Raw genomic sequence first — 18,501 nt, 5'->3', positions numbered from 1 at the left:
AAAAATATGATATGCTGGAAAGTTTTACACCGAGTAATGGAAACTCTGATGATGCTTCGTAATTATATTTCCAAAAGTAAGTAGCTATTATGGCTTGAAAATAATTATAGTTTTAAGTTTGTGTTTGTTCGGTGTAACTAGCTCAGATAGTCTTGGCGCAATACAGGAAGTTATTCCAGAACTGCACGAAAATATTCCGTTTGCCCAATATAATGTTTACCTACAGCAAGATAGTGCACTAAATCATAACTCTTAAGGCTATTTGGTTTATAACTTAAAAATTATACATATGTAACCAAAATTATCGACACCTTTGTGGTGATTCCAAAATGCAACTTTTTTACAAATAAAAAATTAAGGGCTATAAATGTTGTTAACGTTATCTTTAGTTTTACTAAAAGGTAGCACACTGTGTCGAAAACTTTCTACCTATAATAATAATTGCGATAACCCGCAAAAGTACCAAAAACACCCAATATCCAAAAAAGTATACTATCCAGGGCAATGGTAAACTTCCTCAGTAACTCGTTTATTAAATACTCGTTTCGCTGTGCCTCGTTCAAGAAAATCAAATTCGTGACAAATGCGGCATTTATTAAACTTGAATAATATACTATCTTTATGTTTTGAGTTCCTAAAATTCTATCATATTACGGTGAGGTTAAGGAATTAGTCCCGACGAATGTATATCGTTTATTTCTCTCTTTCCAGAGATATACATATAATTTTAGCAACGAAGTAAGAAAAATAGACATATATAGCGATAGTACAACATAACATAGATCTCAACAAAATAGTTGTAACCCTAGCAATTTATTAATCATTTCACAGACAAGTTTGGCCTCGAATTGTGTAGAATATTCCTAAAAATTGTTCGCCCCGTTTCAAGGGTCCGCTATGCGCTAGAAAACAGAAAGCTAGTCAGTGCTTATTAGTTTTAGGAGATTTCATTTCGTCGAGGTCTTTCTGAAGGTAGTGGAGGACGTAATGAAGGACGACATCGTAACAGTATTTATATTCGGTCTGCAAAAGGATAGGAACAATTATAAGAAGTCGCATTAATTTGAGGAAAACTTACTATATTCTCTATAAGCTGCGGTCGGTGCCTGCGAACGGTTCGCACTGCCTGGAATATATCCACTTCCCCATGCTGGATTACTTGTTCGATGCAAGCATTTGCCGAACAGTATATTCCACAACGACTTCGGCCGTCTCTACACAAAAAATGTTTTTTAAGATTTGTATGAGTAATGTTTTGTGTTTAGTTTCAGTAGTTTAAGTTGACTATTTAAAGGCTTTGTAAACGGAATTAGATTAGATTTTAAAACCACCTTTTTAAACTTTCCATTTTCCTTATTTAAAAAAAATGTATTTAAAAAAAAAGTTGAAGTATCAGCGACACACCGGGAACTGAGTGAGGTACCCTACTCATCACCAAAAAGTTCTGTCAAGATGTTTAAATATAGAGGCTAAACGTCCCAAAGAAGAATAACCTTTTTGTCCTATATCAGCAGTGCAGTGCATGTAGTAGCTTTTATAGTACATTGCTTACATACATTTTGGGTTAGGGGATTTACTGCCAAACCATATGCTGAAAGGTAATTTTCCACTGTTTTCAATGTACGAAATTTTAAGCCCCCAACAAGTTCTCGACAATATATTGAGACTCTTTTTTCAATTACAAAAAGCTAGCTTTTTTCTACTTACGGCGAAACTACGCACACAGGTCCGTAATCACTACGTTGTCTCCATCTTTCGACCATATTCATTAATTCAACCAGAGAATTTGTTGAAGTAGGCACTTTGTGTCCCATGGGCCAGCACATCAATTGAAATAACTGGACCACCTTCGGGGGAGCTTTTACCCCGGCCATTAATTCGGTCAGAGACACTATCTAGAAATGTTGCTTGCTTCAGATAGGGCTAATATGTTTGTTGCGAATTACCTTTTTGTTAATTCTAAACACCCAACTTTTAATTTTTGGGTAGTGGCTGTGGGATATATGCTCTATCGTAAACACCGGGCCATATTTTTTGGGTGTGCGGCCTTCGGGCCAAAAAGACGGAAACTGTTGCTGTAAAAATGATTTAGTTAAGTAAAGGGTCTCAATTTTTCTGTTTTTTTTTTGCATAGTATCTTGCTCATTTTTGACAGATAGAGAGTTGAGGTATCCGAGCCATGACATCTCAGTGGTCTTTTATCTTATTAAAAAATCGATGCTGCCAGTTTTGTCCTAGTACCTTCCTTGTTTCTTTAATGCATATTTTTAACTATAGTATAAAATATTTTTAATAATAGTATACCGGGTGACACAAGAAAGCGGGAACACTCTATAACTTTTAAACGGCATGAGATTGCAGTTTGTAATTTTGAACGGTTAATTTTTTAACAATATGTGAATGGTTGAAAGGAAACGACGGTAACTTTCGAATTTTAAATGGCACAACCAATTTTTTTTGCATTTTTGAATTCAAGAGGTCATTCTTCGTAGGATAGGATGGTTTTTCTCACTTTGTTTTTTTTTTAATTTTTATTTAATTTTGAAAATTGTATCTAGGAGACCGTGACCATCCTAAAAGTACTATGTAAATGAAACTTTTCTTTACTTGTCTAGTTTGTTCAAATAGCACCCTAGTGGGAACAAAAACTTTTTAAAACCGGTACTTTTTTTGCAACGTTTTGACAGCAAAATTTTCAAAATCCTTTAAAAAATAAGCTCACAGGAAAGAAAAAACAGGAGAAAATATTACTTAAGTGGCTTTAGGCATGAAGTCGGCATGATTGAAAATTCTGACAGTTTGTACATTTTTGTCTGATTATCGATTTTGTCGTGTTATCGATTTGGATTAACATGGAAAGCAATAATCAATTTACAAATGAGGACGACGTTTCTAATATACTTGGAATGCAGAAAAAACTCTCGACAGACCCGTGCATTGATGCAGCCCGCTCTCCGGGACGTTGCCTTTCTGCACATTCTTTCTATTTAGAAAATTTTATTTATTATAAGTGAAGAAATTGATTTCCATTACTTCAATTATAATAAATGTGCAGGAAGGGGACGTCCCGGATAGCGGGCTGCATACAATGCACGGACCTGTGGAGAGTTTTTTTTGCATTCCACGTATATCAGAAACATATAAACTTTTTCTCCATTTGTAAATTGATTATTGTTTTCCATGATAATCCAAATCGATAACATGACAAAATCGATACTCAGATAAAAATATCCAAAATGTTAGAATTTTCAATCATGCCGACTTCCACCTAAGTAATATTTTGTTTTTATAAAAATGTATTTACTTATCTGGTTTTTGCTTATTGTCAGCATATTTTTTAACGGATTTAAAAAATTTTGGTGTCAAAATGTTGAAAAGAAGTACCGGTTTGAAGAAGTGTTTGTTGAAACAACTAGGTTATCTTAAAAAATTAATAGTTCATTACATTAAATGCTATTTGCCACTAGACAAGTAAAGAAAAGCTTCATTTACAATTTTTCGCATGATCAGGTGACCCGGCAAATAGTATTTTCAAAAATTAATTAAAAAAAAAAACAAAAAAAAAAGATATCCTGAATCCAAAAATGCTAAATAATATTGGGCGTGCCATTTAAAAATCGAAAGTTACTGTCGCTTTCGTGCAAACCGGAAGTTGACTATATATCGTCAACAAATTGGATATTCAGCATATATTACCCCTTCCAAATTTCAAATCGCTATCTCAAGCCGATTAAAAGTTATACGAGTATTCCCGCTTTCTTGTGTTACCCGGTATATTTAACTAACAACATAAATCAAATTTTTCTACAATCAAATACATTTTTATATAGCACGCTATGATGCTTTATTACTGAAAAAGAGGAAAACGAGTTATGTTTATTAATATAAGTAGACAACTATCAAACTTGTTCAAAATGGTTTCTATTTTAAGACACAACGTTCGTATGTCTTAAAATAGAAACCATTTTGAACAAGTTTGATAGTTGTGTACTTATATTAATAAACATAATTCGTTTTCCTCTTTTTCAGTAATAAAGCATCATAGCGTGCTATATAAAAATGTATTTGATTGTAGAAAAATTTGATTTATGTTGTTAGTTAAATATACCGGGTAACACAAGAAAGCGGGAATACTCGTATAACTTTTAATCGGCGTATCCGAAAATTTGCCAGTTCTTCTTCTTGAACAATAGAAATGTGAATTCCTCCGTAAGTTTCTTCCAAATCGTTGGACGCTGGCCAATACTGAACACACATCACCTAGAAGAAGGAAAACCATTGATTAAGCGTGGTGATGCAAAAGGTAAGGCATCTACTGGATTCGATATACACATCGTTGTCTTGTCTACTAACAAATTATGTTATAACTACTGTTTAACATTTGACTATCTCCCAATCGTCTTTAGGACTTACATGATTTTAATTCGATGTAACTTTTCATTTCAGCCAGTATTTTTGAATGATAAAGAGGCCGTTGGTAATTCCAGAATAACGAGGTATTTTGTAATTGTGCAACGATCGGACTAAGACCATGTGGTACCTTGATTTTCCCAAATGAAAGTGTAAGTTATAAGCCTAAAATGCGTAAGCACTATTCAAGTTTTTCAGTCAAAACTTTAAAAAGCTCACTTTATTACGAGAGAACGAGGTCTTGATACCGACGAAATTAAGAAAAAATTAAGAATGCCATTTGCCGTTCATGAAGGATATACAGATGCTGTATCTTAATTTTATCTCCAACATTACCCAATTTTTCGGATCTTATTGTTGACATGGTTATTCATTGCTTGGGGCATTTACATGGTATGCAATATTTCTGAGCAGTTGTGTATTATTTCAGGCGCTACAAGGAAATTAAAATTACGAAGAAAGGGTCTTCGACAATTCATTGATCATCTATCACAGCAGGTAAGTGAAGTGAAATTAATAATTTAAAAACCTTTTCTTAGAATGCGGAATAATACATTTTTATACCAATATGCCAAGTAAAAAGGATATTTTGAAACGGATAAATCAGTGGTGGCCTGAAACAAGATTGGAAGAAATCCACTATAAAGTATTGTGTGTATAGCAGCGCGACACACGTAATTTAGAGATTAATCAGCTAAGAATCAGAAATCAATTCGATGAACATAAAACGGACAGTGAAATTCTCAACAGGAACAAACTATTCCTAGAGAATATAACGACAGCTAAAGGCAAGCAGTTGAATTAATAATTGTAGTATAATTGTGGTCTGACTGATTTCCATAATGGTGAAAGTTGCTATTAAGATTGTTGGATTGTTTAGAGCTTTCTATGAATTCTCTAATTTTTCGTTATTAGAAAAATTCACTGTATGCAAGAATTTTAGTTGGGTCGATTAAGATTTGATTTTCGATAACTTCTGAGTTTATTTGTCTTAGCCTTAAGGCGCTTTCATGTTCTTAGCCTAGTTGATATTTTTCGTCCTGCTTCTCTAGCAGTATAAGAATCGAATATTGCAAACTCCTGGTGTCTCCAATAGAATTTTGCCTTTGTAGTAGTTAATTAGTACCCGAAAGCGTTCCAACCGATCACCGAAAAAATAATCGTAACGGTTCTAAAACATTAGGTTGGAACAAATCTTATATAATATATATGCCGTATTATTTTAAACAAATCTAGGTGGGCTGCATGGGGGCGTTCATATTGTTTCTTTAGGTGAAATTAAGATAAAATACTCCCCTACTAACTCTTTTGCTCTTTATTATTTTTTATCATTTTATAAAAAAATAAAAAATTACGCACGCTACGTTAATGTATAATTTTGTTATTTAACTATGCTACAAATGGACAAGTGTTTAGAGTAGGGAGTTATTAAATATAAAAATATAATTAATTATATGGTGCGAGGATTTATGATTTTAAACTAAAGAATGCATAACATTGAAGCGAATTTTTTTTAAATAGGCCCATATTTTCCATGTTTTCAATACAATAGGAAATTTTTACTGGACATTTTTAATCCGGACTAGGAAAACATTATTATATTTGTAGTTTGTAAACAATACCGGAACGCTTAAATAATATTTTTATATCCGCAAAGCTGTAACGATAAAATTGAATACCTTGGGATTTGTGGACTTGTCCAAATCAAAAACCCTAACAGCACTATTGCCAATAAATACAAACCTTTTTTAGTTCTCAGAATTTTAGAGGTTTTTGAAAATAGGAACTTCAGAAGTGTATTAGTGAAAGTTTACCAGCCTTATAAATAAAATCGCGATATCTGACAACATTGCCAGCTTTGGCAGTTTTGGAGATATGTAAGCGTTTCGGAACAAAATTTTAAAACTATAAGACTTTACTAAATTTGATTTGCCTAACAAAAATAAATGGGATAACCCAATTAAAAAAAGAACATTTTGAGGTGTAAAGTAAAAGTTGTAAATCTGACAACATTGCTGTTAGTATTTTTGAATTCTGCAAAAATCTCCAGGACCTTGTTATTAACCCGATATGTTATTTGACCTTAAGAGAAGTGAAGAAGTAAGGGAAGAGTGTAAGAAATAAGATGTTGTAAGTGGGAAAGATTCTGGAGAAGGGAATGGAGGGACCACATAGAAAAAATGCTAAAGGATCCGTTAGTTAAGATTACAAATATACCTGGACCACCTATAAGATAGTATGATGCTTTATTACTGAAAAAGAGGAAAACGAGTTATGTTTATTAATATAAGTACACAACTATCAAACTTGTTCAAAATGGTTTCTATTTTAAGACACAACGTTCGTATGTCTTGGTTGTGGATTTTAATGAATTTAAAATAATTATTGTCCACTTTTGTAAGTCCTAGAAAGAGACGATGATGGCTTCACGTCCTTCGCGAGTTCGTATGATGATTACGATAAACTCTATTTTCACCACAGAAAATATTATTATCATTATTATTATATTATTAAGGCACTATGAGAAAGCGCTCTGTCTCTCTCGCGTAAAACAAATGTTCAAAAGAACAACAAAATCTTATCAAGGGGCAAAATAACTCTTAGATTCTACATAGGTGTCCTAAATTGCCACACTGAAGTCAGCTCTCTATTTCTCAGGCTCTTATTTAATATGACGATTTTGTCTACTGTTATTTCTATTTAAAATACCAGCAGTCAAGAAGTATTCTACCTATTCGAGCAATGTTCTCTTCTCTCTGGATATCGAGGACATTTTTAAGTGAAGCTCAAGTATTTTAACAAATTATTGTTCAACATAAACAGACAGTCTCAAGGGCTGCCTTGAACAGAAAGTAATCTTTTGTTTTGTATTAGTAAGGTTCAGAACCTACTATATACAAATGTATTAAAATGTAGAAAGTATTATGTCGTTATTTTTAATGTTTAAAATGCGTAATTCAACTAATTAAAAATATACAGGGTGTTCGATCGATCGATCGATCACAACTGAACAACAGAATATATTATGTTCGCTTCTTCATTAAAAAAAAAGACATGGATTCAGGCATCTTAAAATGAGCGGCGAGAAATTATCTATTAATGAAGAAGCTGTTACTCCATTTATTGTTAAACTAAGGGAAGTAATAAAAGCTCACGACCTTCAAATTTATAGCGCAGGCGAGGTCTTTTTTGGAAGTTATTACCTGATAAAACTTTAGTTCACAGCAAGGAAACAACGCCACCAGGGAGAAAATCAAGCAAAGGACGAATCAAGCTTCTAAATTGCACAACTAGATTCTAGATTCTACGAAAAAAGTTCTATAAATAACATTTAACCATTTAAGAAGTTAGCGAGAGACACCTTTCTCAAAAGAAAGCTAGATTTTTTTGTTTCAATAGGTATCGCAGAAATCAAGAGGGCTATGAATATTTTGTTGGTGGCATCTATAGTTTCATAAAGAAGTAGCCCAGCATCGTGGAAACCCTAACTCTATATCTTTGAAAATAAGCGAGGTATCATGCAAAAGTGTCAACACCTTGTACACATGAAAGGGTATCGAAAGGAAAGCCTACTGAAGTAGTTATGTAAATCCGGTTCCAGAGCAGAAATCAAATATAACACCCCTCCTCGCAGTTTTTGGGTTTGAGATTATTTTTGATTTCTGCTCTGAATTCGGTTTTAGATAACTACTTACCGAATTGTGAGGAGGTACACAGAGGATCACCACTGCCGAGCATTCGTAATCATAAACTAGCGACCAAAATTCACCAAGTGTCGTTTTCAAAGGCCATTCTGTGACTATGTATTCCCTGGGCTTCGTATATCCCTGCAAAAAATAGGTAAAGGCAATTTCATCCCTAGAATTTGAGGTCTTCAAAAACACTTACATCGACGAAAACCGCGTTAATGTAATCAGTAAAATTGTTTCCTTGGAATGACGTCAAATAAGGTCGAAAGTTGTCGGCTGAAACAAAACGTGGTTTTCAATAATACAATTACAAGATTTTTTCGCCTGCTCCCTGTCACACACACGCGTATGCGCATCAAACAATTCATCGAAATGGACATAACAATCAATATAATCCAAAAATAAGGTACTATCGTACCAATTAAAATGGAAGTCAGTTCTAGAGTAGTGGACAAGTGAATTAGTGATCTAAACTGGAATGGACCCGGTAATGACAGCTAATATCGGATTTTTGAGGGAGATAGGTAGTGATGGATATTGTTTTTTCTGTCATACACGTTAATATTAATGTGAATTTAATAAGGGAATGTTTTATATTATTTGACTACCTGTTGTCTTTTTTTTCTTTTTTTTATCATTAAATGCAAGCCATTATAAATAGTAATTTTTTTCACTATTCTATGGTTAATCAGTGAAACGATGAAGGTATGAGCGCGTTATTGATATGAGTGTGTGCAAGAGACTAGAATCTTGTTTGTAAGTACATAGACATCTCGAGACGGGGAAATAATTGTACAACTGGTTATAAACATATATATATATATATATATATATATATATATATATATATATATATATATATATATATATATATATATATATATATATATATATATATATATATATATATATATATATATATATATATATATATATATATATATATACAGTTTGCAGTCTGAAAATTATCCCCAATAATTCTAATAAATTTTAAGGCCACGTTCACTTACGAGGTACTATCAAAACATCTCGATTCTTTTTCCTGTTATCGCCTCTGTGTCCTCCCGCGCAGTCGCCGATAGTGAACCTAGGAGTTTGTTTACATATCAGCATATACTCCCGTTGATACTCATTCAATTTAGTTATAGTGTTCCTTTGAGATTTCTGCTTAAGCCTTTGAGAAAGTTCACTCACGCTGAACCAGGAGTTGCCGCAGGTCACATATTCTTCCAAAGTGTCATAAATGAACTTGTACTGATCCTGCAACGCATACCATAGAAAATAAGCATAGACAATTTTAGGATTGTTAAAAATGGTTTTGATAAGAATCCATGATAAATAAAATGATAAAAAAAATGAAATAACTAAAATGTTGACTTAAATACATAATACTGGTTTAAAATGCAGATGATGAATTGAATCTTACGATGTTTCACTGATACTTGATAAGTATGGAAATTCATGTCTTTTTCTCATGCTTCGCCTATATTTTCATTGCGTATTAGAGAAAAACATATTTAAAATCTGATTTAATTTCGCTTCCATTAACATTATATATAGATACTCCAAGCCAGCAACAAAATTTAATATTGGTTTCTATTTCAGATAATTAATTGAATATTATGATGTTTTACTGGTACTCTGAAAGTGTTTTTTTTCTCATGCTTCGCCTACATTTTCACTGCATATTAGAGGCAAAGAAATTTACAAAACCTGATTTAATTTCGCTTCCAATGACATTGTATTTACGTCAAGCCAACAACAAATTTATTATTTGTACTGTTCTTGTCAAAATATACCTGTAGTTATCCAAACTAAAAATTCGGCAATAAAGCCAAATAATGAAACGCGATTGATTGGAATGTAATTTTATCACGTTTCTTCATTTGTAAATAACTGAGGGATAAACAAATGTTCGCACTTGTCCAATGATACTTGCCAGCTTGAATACTTACAATATTCTCGACTAATCCCATTCTTGATTGTCTCAGTTTTTTCAAATACCCAAATACGTTAAACTTGTCCTCCTCTTCTCCTAACTCCATATTGGCGTCGATTGCCAGGTACACTCCCGATCTTCCCCCACCATCGCTAAAGGGAACACATCCTATACAAACCCACCTGCGAATTTAAAATTTCCTTACTTGCAATGGACGATCATCGGCCCCGCTTCGTTGGACTTAATGCGCGTACCAACCACAGCCCTAACTCTTCTCCTAAATTCGAGCAAAGCGTTTCCGAAGGGGCAAGAATGACAGTGCCATTCTGTAAAATGGAACTGAAGAATAATCCGGTCCTCTTTTACAGTCTGAAAATAACATTGACATTGGCGCTAGAAGATGAGGTAATAATCAAATATTTGCAATACTTCATGGTCTTTAATGTATAACCGAAAAGTGCGTATCCGAAAATTTGCCAGTTCTTCTTCTTGAACAATAGAAATGTGAATTCCTCCGTAAGTTTCTTCCAAATCGTTGGACGCTGGCCAATACTGAACACACATCACCTAGAAGAAGGAAAACCATTGATTAAGCGTGGTGATGCAAAAGGTAAGGCATCTACTGGATTCGATATACACATCGTTGTCTTGTCTACTAACAAATTATGTTATAACTACTGTTTAACATTTGACTATCTCCCAATCGTCTTTAGGACTTACATGATTTTAATTCGATGTAACTTTTCATTTCAGCCAGTATTTTTGAATGATAAAGAGGCCGTTGGTAATTCCAGAATAACGAGGTATTTTGTAATTGTGCAACGATCGGACTAAGACCATGTGGTACCTTGATTTTCCCAAATGAAAGTGTAAGTTATAAGCCTAAAATGCGTAAGCACTATTCAAGTTTTTCAGTCAAAACTTTAAAAAGCTCACTTTATTACGAGAGAACGAAGTCTTGATACCGACGAAATTAAGAAAAAATTAAGAATGCCATTTGCCGTTCATGAAGGATATACAGATGCTGTATCTTAATTTTATCTCCAACATTACCCAATTTTTCGGATCTTATTGTTGACATGGTTATTCATTGCTTGGGGCATTTACATGGTATGCAATATTTCTGAGCAGTTGTGTATTATTTCAGGCGCTACAAGGAAATTAAAATTACGAAGAAAGGGTCTTCGACAATTCATTGATCATCTATCACAGCAGGTAAGTGAAGTGAAATTAATAATTTAAAAACCTTTTCTTAGAATGCGGAATAATGCATTTTTATACCAATATGCCAAGTAAAAAGGATATTTTGAAACGGATAAATCAGTGGTGGCCTGAAACAAGATTGGAAGAAATCCACTATAAAGTATTGTGTGTATAGCAGCGCGACACACGTAATTTAGAGATTAATCAGCTAAGAATCAGAAATCAATTCGATGAACATAAAACGGACAGTGAAATTCTCAACAGGAACAAACTATTCCTAGAGAATATAACGACAGCTAAAGGCAAGCAGTTGAATTAATAATTGTAGTATAATTGTGGTCTGACTGATTTCCATAATGGTGAAAGTTGCTATTAAGATTGTTGGATTGTTTAGAGCTTTCTATGAATTCTCTAATTTTTCGTTATTAGAAAAATTCACTGTATGCAAGAATTTTAGTTGGGTCGATTAAGATTTGATTTTCGATAACTTCTGAGTTTATTTGTCGTAGCCTTAAGGCGCTTTCATGTTCTTAGCCTAGTTGATATTTTTCGTCCTGCTTCTCTAGCAGTATAAGAATCGAATATTGCAAACTCCTGGTGTCTCCAATAGAATTTTGCGTTATTAGAAAAAGTCACTGTATGCAAGAATTTTAGTTGGGTCGATTAAGATTTGATTTTCGATAACTTCTGAGTTTATTTGTCGTAGCCTTAAGGCGCTTTCATGTTCTTAGCCTAGTTGATATTTTTCGTCCTGCTTCTCTAGCAGTATAAGAATCGAATATTGCAAACTCCTGGTGTCTCCAATAGAATTTTGCCTTTGTAGTAGTTAATTAGTACCCGAAAGCGTTCCAACCGATCACCGAAAAAATAATCGTAACGGTTCTAAAACATTAGGTTGGAACAAATCTTATATAATATATATGCCGTATTATTTTAAACAAATCTAGGTGGGCTGCATGGGAGCGTTCATATTGTTTCTTTAGGTGAAATTAAGATAAAATACTCCCCTACTAACTCTTTTGCTCTTTATTATTTTTTATCATTTTATAAAAAAATAAAAAATTACGCACGCTACGTTAATGTATAATTTTGTTATTTAACTATGCTACAAATGGACAAGTGTTTAGAGTAGGGAGTTATTAAATATAAAAATATAATTAATTATATGGTGCGAGGATTTATGATTTTAAACTAAAGAATGCATAACATTGAAGCGAATTTTTTTTAAATAGGCCCATATTTTCCATGTTTTCAATACAATAGGAAATTTTTACTGGACATTTTTAATCCAGACTAGGAAAACATTATTATATTTGTAGTTTGTAAACAATACCGGAACGCTTAAATAATATTTTTATATCCGCAAAGCTGTAACGATAAAATTGAATACCTTGGGATTTGTGGACTTGTCCAAATCAAAAACCCTAACAGCACTATTGCCAATAAATACAAACATTTTTTAGTTCTCAGAATTTTAGAGGTTTTTGAAAATAGGAACTTCAGAAGTGTATTAGTGAAAGTTTACCAGCCTTATAAATAAAATCGCGATATCTGACAACATTGCCAGCTTTGGCAGTTTTGGAGATATGTAAGCGTTTCGGAACAAAATTTTAAAACTATAAGACTTTACTAAATTTGATTTGCCTAACAAAAATAAATGGGATAACCCAATTAAAAAAAGAACATTTTGAGGTGTAAAGTAAAAGTTGTAAATCTGACAACATTGCTGTTAGTATTTTTGAATTCTGCAAAAATCTCCAGGACCTTGTTATTAACCCGATATGTTATTTGACCTTAAGAGAAGTGAAGAAGTAAGGGAAGAGTGTAAGAATTAAGATGTTGTAAGTGGGAAAGATTCTGGAGAAGGGAATGGAGGGACCACATAGAAAAAATGCTAAAGGATCCGTTAGTTAAGATTACAAATATACCTGGACCACCTATAAGATAGTATGAAACCTGATCAGCATACCAACTGCTCCTGACCATTGACGGAAACACAGGCCTTAGTGCTAAGAAGATGAAGAAACAGAAATATATGCATTGAAAATAAGCAACTTTACCGGTATGCATTATCCAGATAAGGCATAATTGGTAAATATGTTTCTAAATTTATCTCGTTTCTCATATTTTAATATCGATTATAAAATTTGTAGTGAATTCGGACATATCTGGAATTTTTAATTTATATATGCTAAAAACGTGTCTATAATATCATATTGAATGAATAATTTCAATTAGCGCCACATTAATCCAGAGTTTCATTTCATTCAGTGTGTTTATTAAACACAGTGTTTATTAAACAAAGTGACGGAAGAAGTTCATTAATGTGCATAGTATTTAGGTACATTTTGATAACAACACGTACTATTTACAACACTTCTGGATTTCGCCGGCTTCGGTTGTTGAAACGACTCGCTTGCTGACTAAACTTGCTGACGTTTCGCTAATCATCCTGTTGGCTTCTTCAGAGCTTAACTGAAACTGCCTCGCATTTTACTCTGTACCTGCTTATATATTGTTTGATGGGGTCGGAACTAAATGAGGGGTATAAACATCGTCTCGGATCACTGATTCCCATATTGGTGACAGGTAAAGATCTGAGTCGCAATTAAGATTGTATGGTTGCTTATAGATTTCTATAGATTCTCAGGTTTTTCATTGGTAGAAGAATTTATTTTTCAAACAAACTTCCACAGGCTACTGTAATACTTTTTACAAAACTTCTGGATTCCTCTTGAGTCGAAGTTGCTGACGTTTCGCTAATCATCCTGTTGGCTTCTTCAGAGCTTGATTGAAACTGGCTCGTATTTTACTCTTTACCTGCTTATATATTGTTTGAGGGGGGCGCAGCTAAATAAGGAGCATAAACATCGTCTCGGATGACTGATTCCCATATTGGTGACAGGTAGAGACCTGAGTCGCGGTTAAGATTGTTAGGTTGTTTATAGATTTCTATAGACTTTCGGATTTTTCGTTGGTTGAAGAACTGGATACATGCAAGAATTTTAATTTTATCGAATAAAATTTGTGTATTCTTTTTGACACAAAAGGGTCTTACGACTAAGACAAATGAACTCATCAGTTCTTATACCAACAAAAAATCCCAGACTCTATAGAAATCTATAAACATCCTAACAATCTTAACTGCGAATCAGTCATCCGAGACGGTGTTTATGCCTCTAATTTAGCTCCGCCCCCCTCAAACAATATATAAGCAGGTACAGAGTAAAATACGAGCCAGTTTCAGTCAAGCTCTGAAAAAGCCAATAAGAAGATTGGTGAAACATCAGCAAGTTCGACTGAGCAAAAACCGACGCAGGAGGAATCCAAAAGTTTTGTAAAAAGTAGAAGAATTAATTACATGCACGAATTTTAGTTTTTTCCAATAAAGTTTTATGTATGGTTTTGTTGTTTGTTTTATATTTGTTTTATGTTGCAAAGACAACTGCCGTTGAATTTATTTGTCTTAGTCATAAGGCTCTTTCATGTTCGTTGAGCCCAGTTGATGTTTTCCGTCCGGTTTTTCCAATGTATTTTTAAGAACTTTTGATATGTGGTTGTCGGTGATGTTTTGAATGTAAGGAAGAATAATAATGGGAAGTGTGGGATTGCTTTTGGGCTCATTGTCTTTGGAAGATTGTGGTGAAGTGTATTTTGTGATGGAACGCTTAATATATATGATATGTTGGCCGAATGGTGATGAGACAAAATGACGCAATGTTAGGTCGGATTTTCTGTTGATAAGAATATCTAAGAATGGGGATTATTATTAGTTTCAAATTCAATAGTAAAACGGATGTTAGGGTGTATAGAATATTCCAAAAAGGCATTAAATGACGTAATAGTTACAATCTTAATCTAGATGTACGGTAATGCAGCTAATATCGATTTGTGAGGCAAATTTTATTTAGATTGTTTTATATAATTTCGAAATTTTTGTTACAGTTTGGTTTTTTTGGAGTTTAATTATTTGTTAACGGGAACTTGACATATATTTTGACTATTTTTTATGGTGACAATTTCTTGGTATATAGAATAGCTACTAATAAATGTATGTTAATTTTAATTAATAAATATTTTTAAAGTGGCAAATTCTTCTGTTGCACATGGTTGCATTAATACGAGGTGGGTTTATAAAGTAAAGTGACTTTTATAATTAGCGAGCTACGAAGTTCGATATTTTTTTTTGATATGTTGGTACACATGTCCCCAAGACGTTTACTTTTTTTGGCCGAGAATACGCCGATAATGAACCTCGCTCTGGACGCCCTAGCACGTCAATAACAGATGAAAAGCGTTGAAGGAGTGAAATTTTTTTTTTTTAAATCGTGGAATCACTATTAGAGAAGTGGCTGAAGACGTCGGCATCTCTATTGCCTTGTGACATGCAATTTTTTCCTAAGTTTTGGGCATGAAACGCGTAGCAGCAAAATTTTCTGCTTCTTAATTTTAAACGATGTCAATGATGATCCTGATATGCTCAAAAAGGTCATAACTGCTCAGTCGTCCCAATGGACGAACACACACACAAGATCTAAAAAAGCACGAAGTTCGATCAAATGTCAAGGTTTTGCTTACTGTTTTCTTAGTATATCAAGAGTTCTTACCACATGGCCGTGGGGTCAATAAAGAGTATTACCTTGAAGTTATGTGCTGTTTGCGAGAAGCAATACGAAGAAAGCCTCCATAATGGTGGAAAAACAAGTCATGGGATTTGCATCACGATAATGCACCTGCACACTCATCGTTGCATGTGTCTAACTTTTTGGTCAAAAAACAGTACCAGAATGATACCTCAGCTACGATATTCACCGGATATGGCCTCATGCAACCTTTTCCTTTTCCCAAAACCCATGAAAGCAAGGAAGTTTGCAACGATTAAGTAGAAAAAAATCGCTGGTAGAACTCAAGGGTATACCAGAAAGTGCTTACCAAAAGTGCTTTAAAAAAGAGAAAGAACGTTGGCACAAGTGATGGGGGGATTACTTTAAAGAGTACAACATTAATTTTGTTGAAGAAATAAAGACTTTTTGATAAAACTTAAAAATCACCTTACTTCTTTTATCTATTGCATCTATTGCATATTGTATCATCTGATTTTATTTTAATAATTTTATATTATTTAAGTACTAACTCAGCGAGTTATTACAAAAATTATTAACGAAAACGGAAAACGATAAAATTAAAAACGAAAATTGTTAATTTGATTTTATAATTTGTATAATATAATATAAAAAATAAATCCGTATTTCGATATTCTTTATTTATTAACAAATATTTTTTTTCACTGTAGCTAATTAGGGAAATATGTGTTAATTTGATGTTTTTTTTAAATAATACTCCTGGAAAAATACATATTGCAATTTTTGGGCTAATAAATTTTTTGAAAACGTTAGAAAAATATTTAAAATTTATAAGTAGAGGTTTCTAAAAAAAGCTATAAATAAATAAAAAATATATAATATTATTTGATTTTTAAATAATAATACGCAAATAACTTCAATAAGAATTGTATCTGTAAATAAAGTAATTAAACATAAATCAGTAATTAAATATAAATGAGCAAATTTTGCATCATCGTCACGCTGCGCAAGCTCCAATCCAGTTTATAAAGAGTACATTGAAAAAATGTAATTTAAAAAAGGTTTAGTTGCGTTACTGATTAAAAATTTGTACTTAAAAATGTCATTTTAGTTTAATTATGTAAATTATAGATTGCATTTGTACTTCCATAGAAATTTCAGCAATGATAGATTTAAACGGATTGCGCAGAGAAAGCCACTCAAATTAATACACGGTAAAAGTAGTTTTATGGAAATCCTCTCGAAAATAGTGTTTTCGCTTGTAATCTAATAAAAGACGGTGCGGGTTTTATCTTCAGTGGCAGATGAATTTTAACTCGGTGGAATATAATTTGAACGTTAAAAATTGTGTGAGAATCTTGGCACGTTGGTACCGAACTTGGAAAAGTAACAATATTAAAATTATGCAGATGACGTTAAGAAAATTCTGAAACTTGTAAAAGGTTATATTGAATAAAGATTGGGGATTTAAAGAGAGATAAAGAGCTCTGCTTTTTTACAAAGAAAGAGGGTTTAAAATATTTACTTATTCATTTGACCAGTTAATTCAATTTTTTACCATATGATTAAAATTGTTTTGGGCAAATTGCATAGAGGGTTATTTTCACAGATACGTTATAGTTATAATCAACATGAACAAAAGTAATTGAAGACCGTGTTGTTGTTACATTAAAATCTGTATAATTATTTATATATTTGGAATATTTCGTCTCTTGTAGATAATATACTTTCATTTTAGATTTTTGTAGTTCAGACTTAGACAGATGAAATGAAACTATGATGGATTTGTGCATAAAATACTCAACATGAAAATATAAAAATTACCGTTTTTTATCTTTTTCTTTCTGACCAAAACTAATCTAAACTAACGAGAACTGTAAATATATGCGTGATTGTTTTTTTTTAACTAAATTGAACTAATATATTATACTAAAAATAAAACTAAGAAATAAATAAATGAAATGACATAAACATGAATTAACATTAATGAACATTTCGAACGTTAAAAATACCTTTTTTGGAAAATAAAACACGACAAAACTTCCGTAATCTCTTTTAAACTATTATAAGGGATATCGCAAACAGAAGCTTTATATAGGCTGCAATTTAACAATAATCCGTGTGTGCTGCTGAAAAATATTTCTTTCAATACTTTGTTATTAACAAACCACGAGTTATACCCACTGAGAAGATCCTGTATGCCTATTGATAAAAAAATCTTATTATTTAAAAAGCAACCAGGTATGATATGTGTGTGTTATTAGAAAAGAGACAATGTCGCCAAACCGTTGGCTTTATCAAAGATATTTTGAAAATTCTAATTGAAGTGAAAATGGTGTTTGTTATGTATTGTTATGTCTGTTTTTGGATCAAATTTCCCCGGTATTCTCTACGCTAACGAGGATCCACCAATAAAAGCGATTCGGACTAATACTTAATAAGTTAATATTTTCAATTTATGGGAATGTTACTGAAAAGACAAAGCATTTTTTTTTGCAGTAAAGCACAGTCAACTTTTCGAAATTTAAGCTAATTTTTGTGGAGCATGCGGTATTTATTAATTTTTTATTTCGCTGGCTGCTTCTAAATAGGTTTTATTATTAATAAATAATAAATTTGAATATTTTGATTTCTATTTGTCATTGCGATAAAGACTGAATATAATATCATAAATCTT

The 18,501-nt window shown here is 32.6% G+C and overlaps 1 protein-coding gene across 2 annotated transcripts in view; it reads right to left on the bottom strand.

Moving 5' to 3' along the window:
• Nucleotides 1–662: 662 nt before the first annotated feature.
• The window catches only part of LOC132705346 (receptor-type tyrosine-protein phosphatase kappa), a 54,599-nt gene continuing 36,760 nt past the window's right edge, over nucleotides 663–18,501 (bottom strand). For both annotated transcript variants that reach the window (XM_060675885.1, XM_060675892.1), the window contains exons 7-16: nucleotides 10,468–10,605; nucleotides 10,244–10,407; nucleotides 10,055–10,190; nucleotides 9,110–9,359; nucleotides 8,299–8,375; nucleotides 8,106–8,237; nucleotides 1,947–2,075; nucleotides 1,708–1,895; nucleotides 1,079–1,214; nucleotides 663–1,023 (exon numbers count right to left, since the gene is read on the bottom strand). In XM_060675885.1, coding sequence (XP_060531868.1) covers nucleotides 922–1,023; nucleotides 1,079–1,214; nucleotides 1,708–1,895; nucleotides 1,947–2,075; nucleotides 8,106–8,237; nucleotides 8,299–8,375; nucleotides 9,110–9,359; nucleotides 10,055–10,190; nucleotides 10,244–10,407; nucleotides 10,468–10,605 — 1,452 coding nt within the window. In that variant the 3' untranslated portion in view covers nucleotides 663–921. The remainder of the gene's footprint in view (nucleotides 1,024–1,078; nucleotides 1,215–1,707; nucleotides 1,896–1,946; nucleotides 2,076–8,105; nucleotides 8,238–8,298; nucleotides 8,376–9,109; nucleotides 9,360–10,054; nucleotides 10,191–10,243; nucleotides 10,408–10,467; nucleotides 10,606–18,501) is intronic.

The sequence above is a fragment of the Cylas formicarius genome, unplaced genomic scaffold (genome assembly GCF_029955315.1).
Source record: "Cylas formicarius isolate icCylForm1 unplaced genomic scaffold, icCylForm1.1 PGA_scaffold_10__41_contigs__length_53128322, whole genome shotgun sequence".
Lineage (NCBI taxonomy): Eukaryota > Metazoa > Arthropoda > Insecta > Coleoptera > Brentidae > Cylas > Cylas formicarius.
This window is presented reverse-complemented; position numbering and strand designations above follow the sequence as displayed.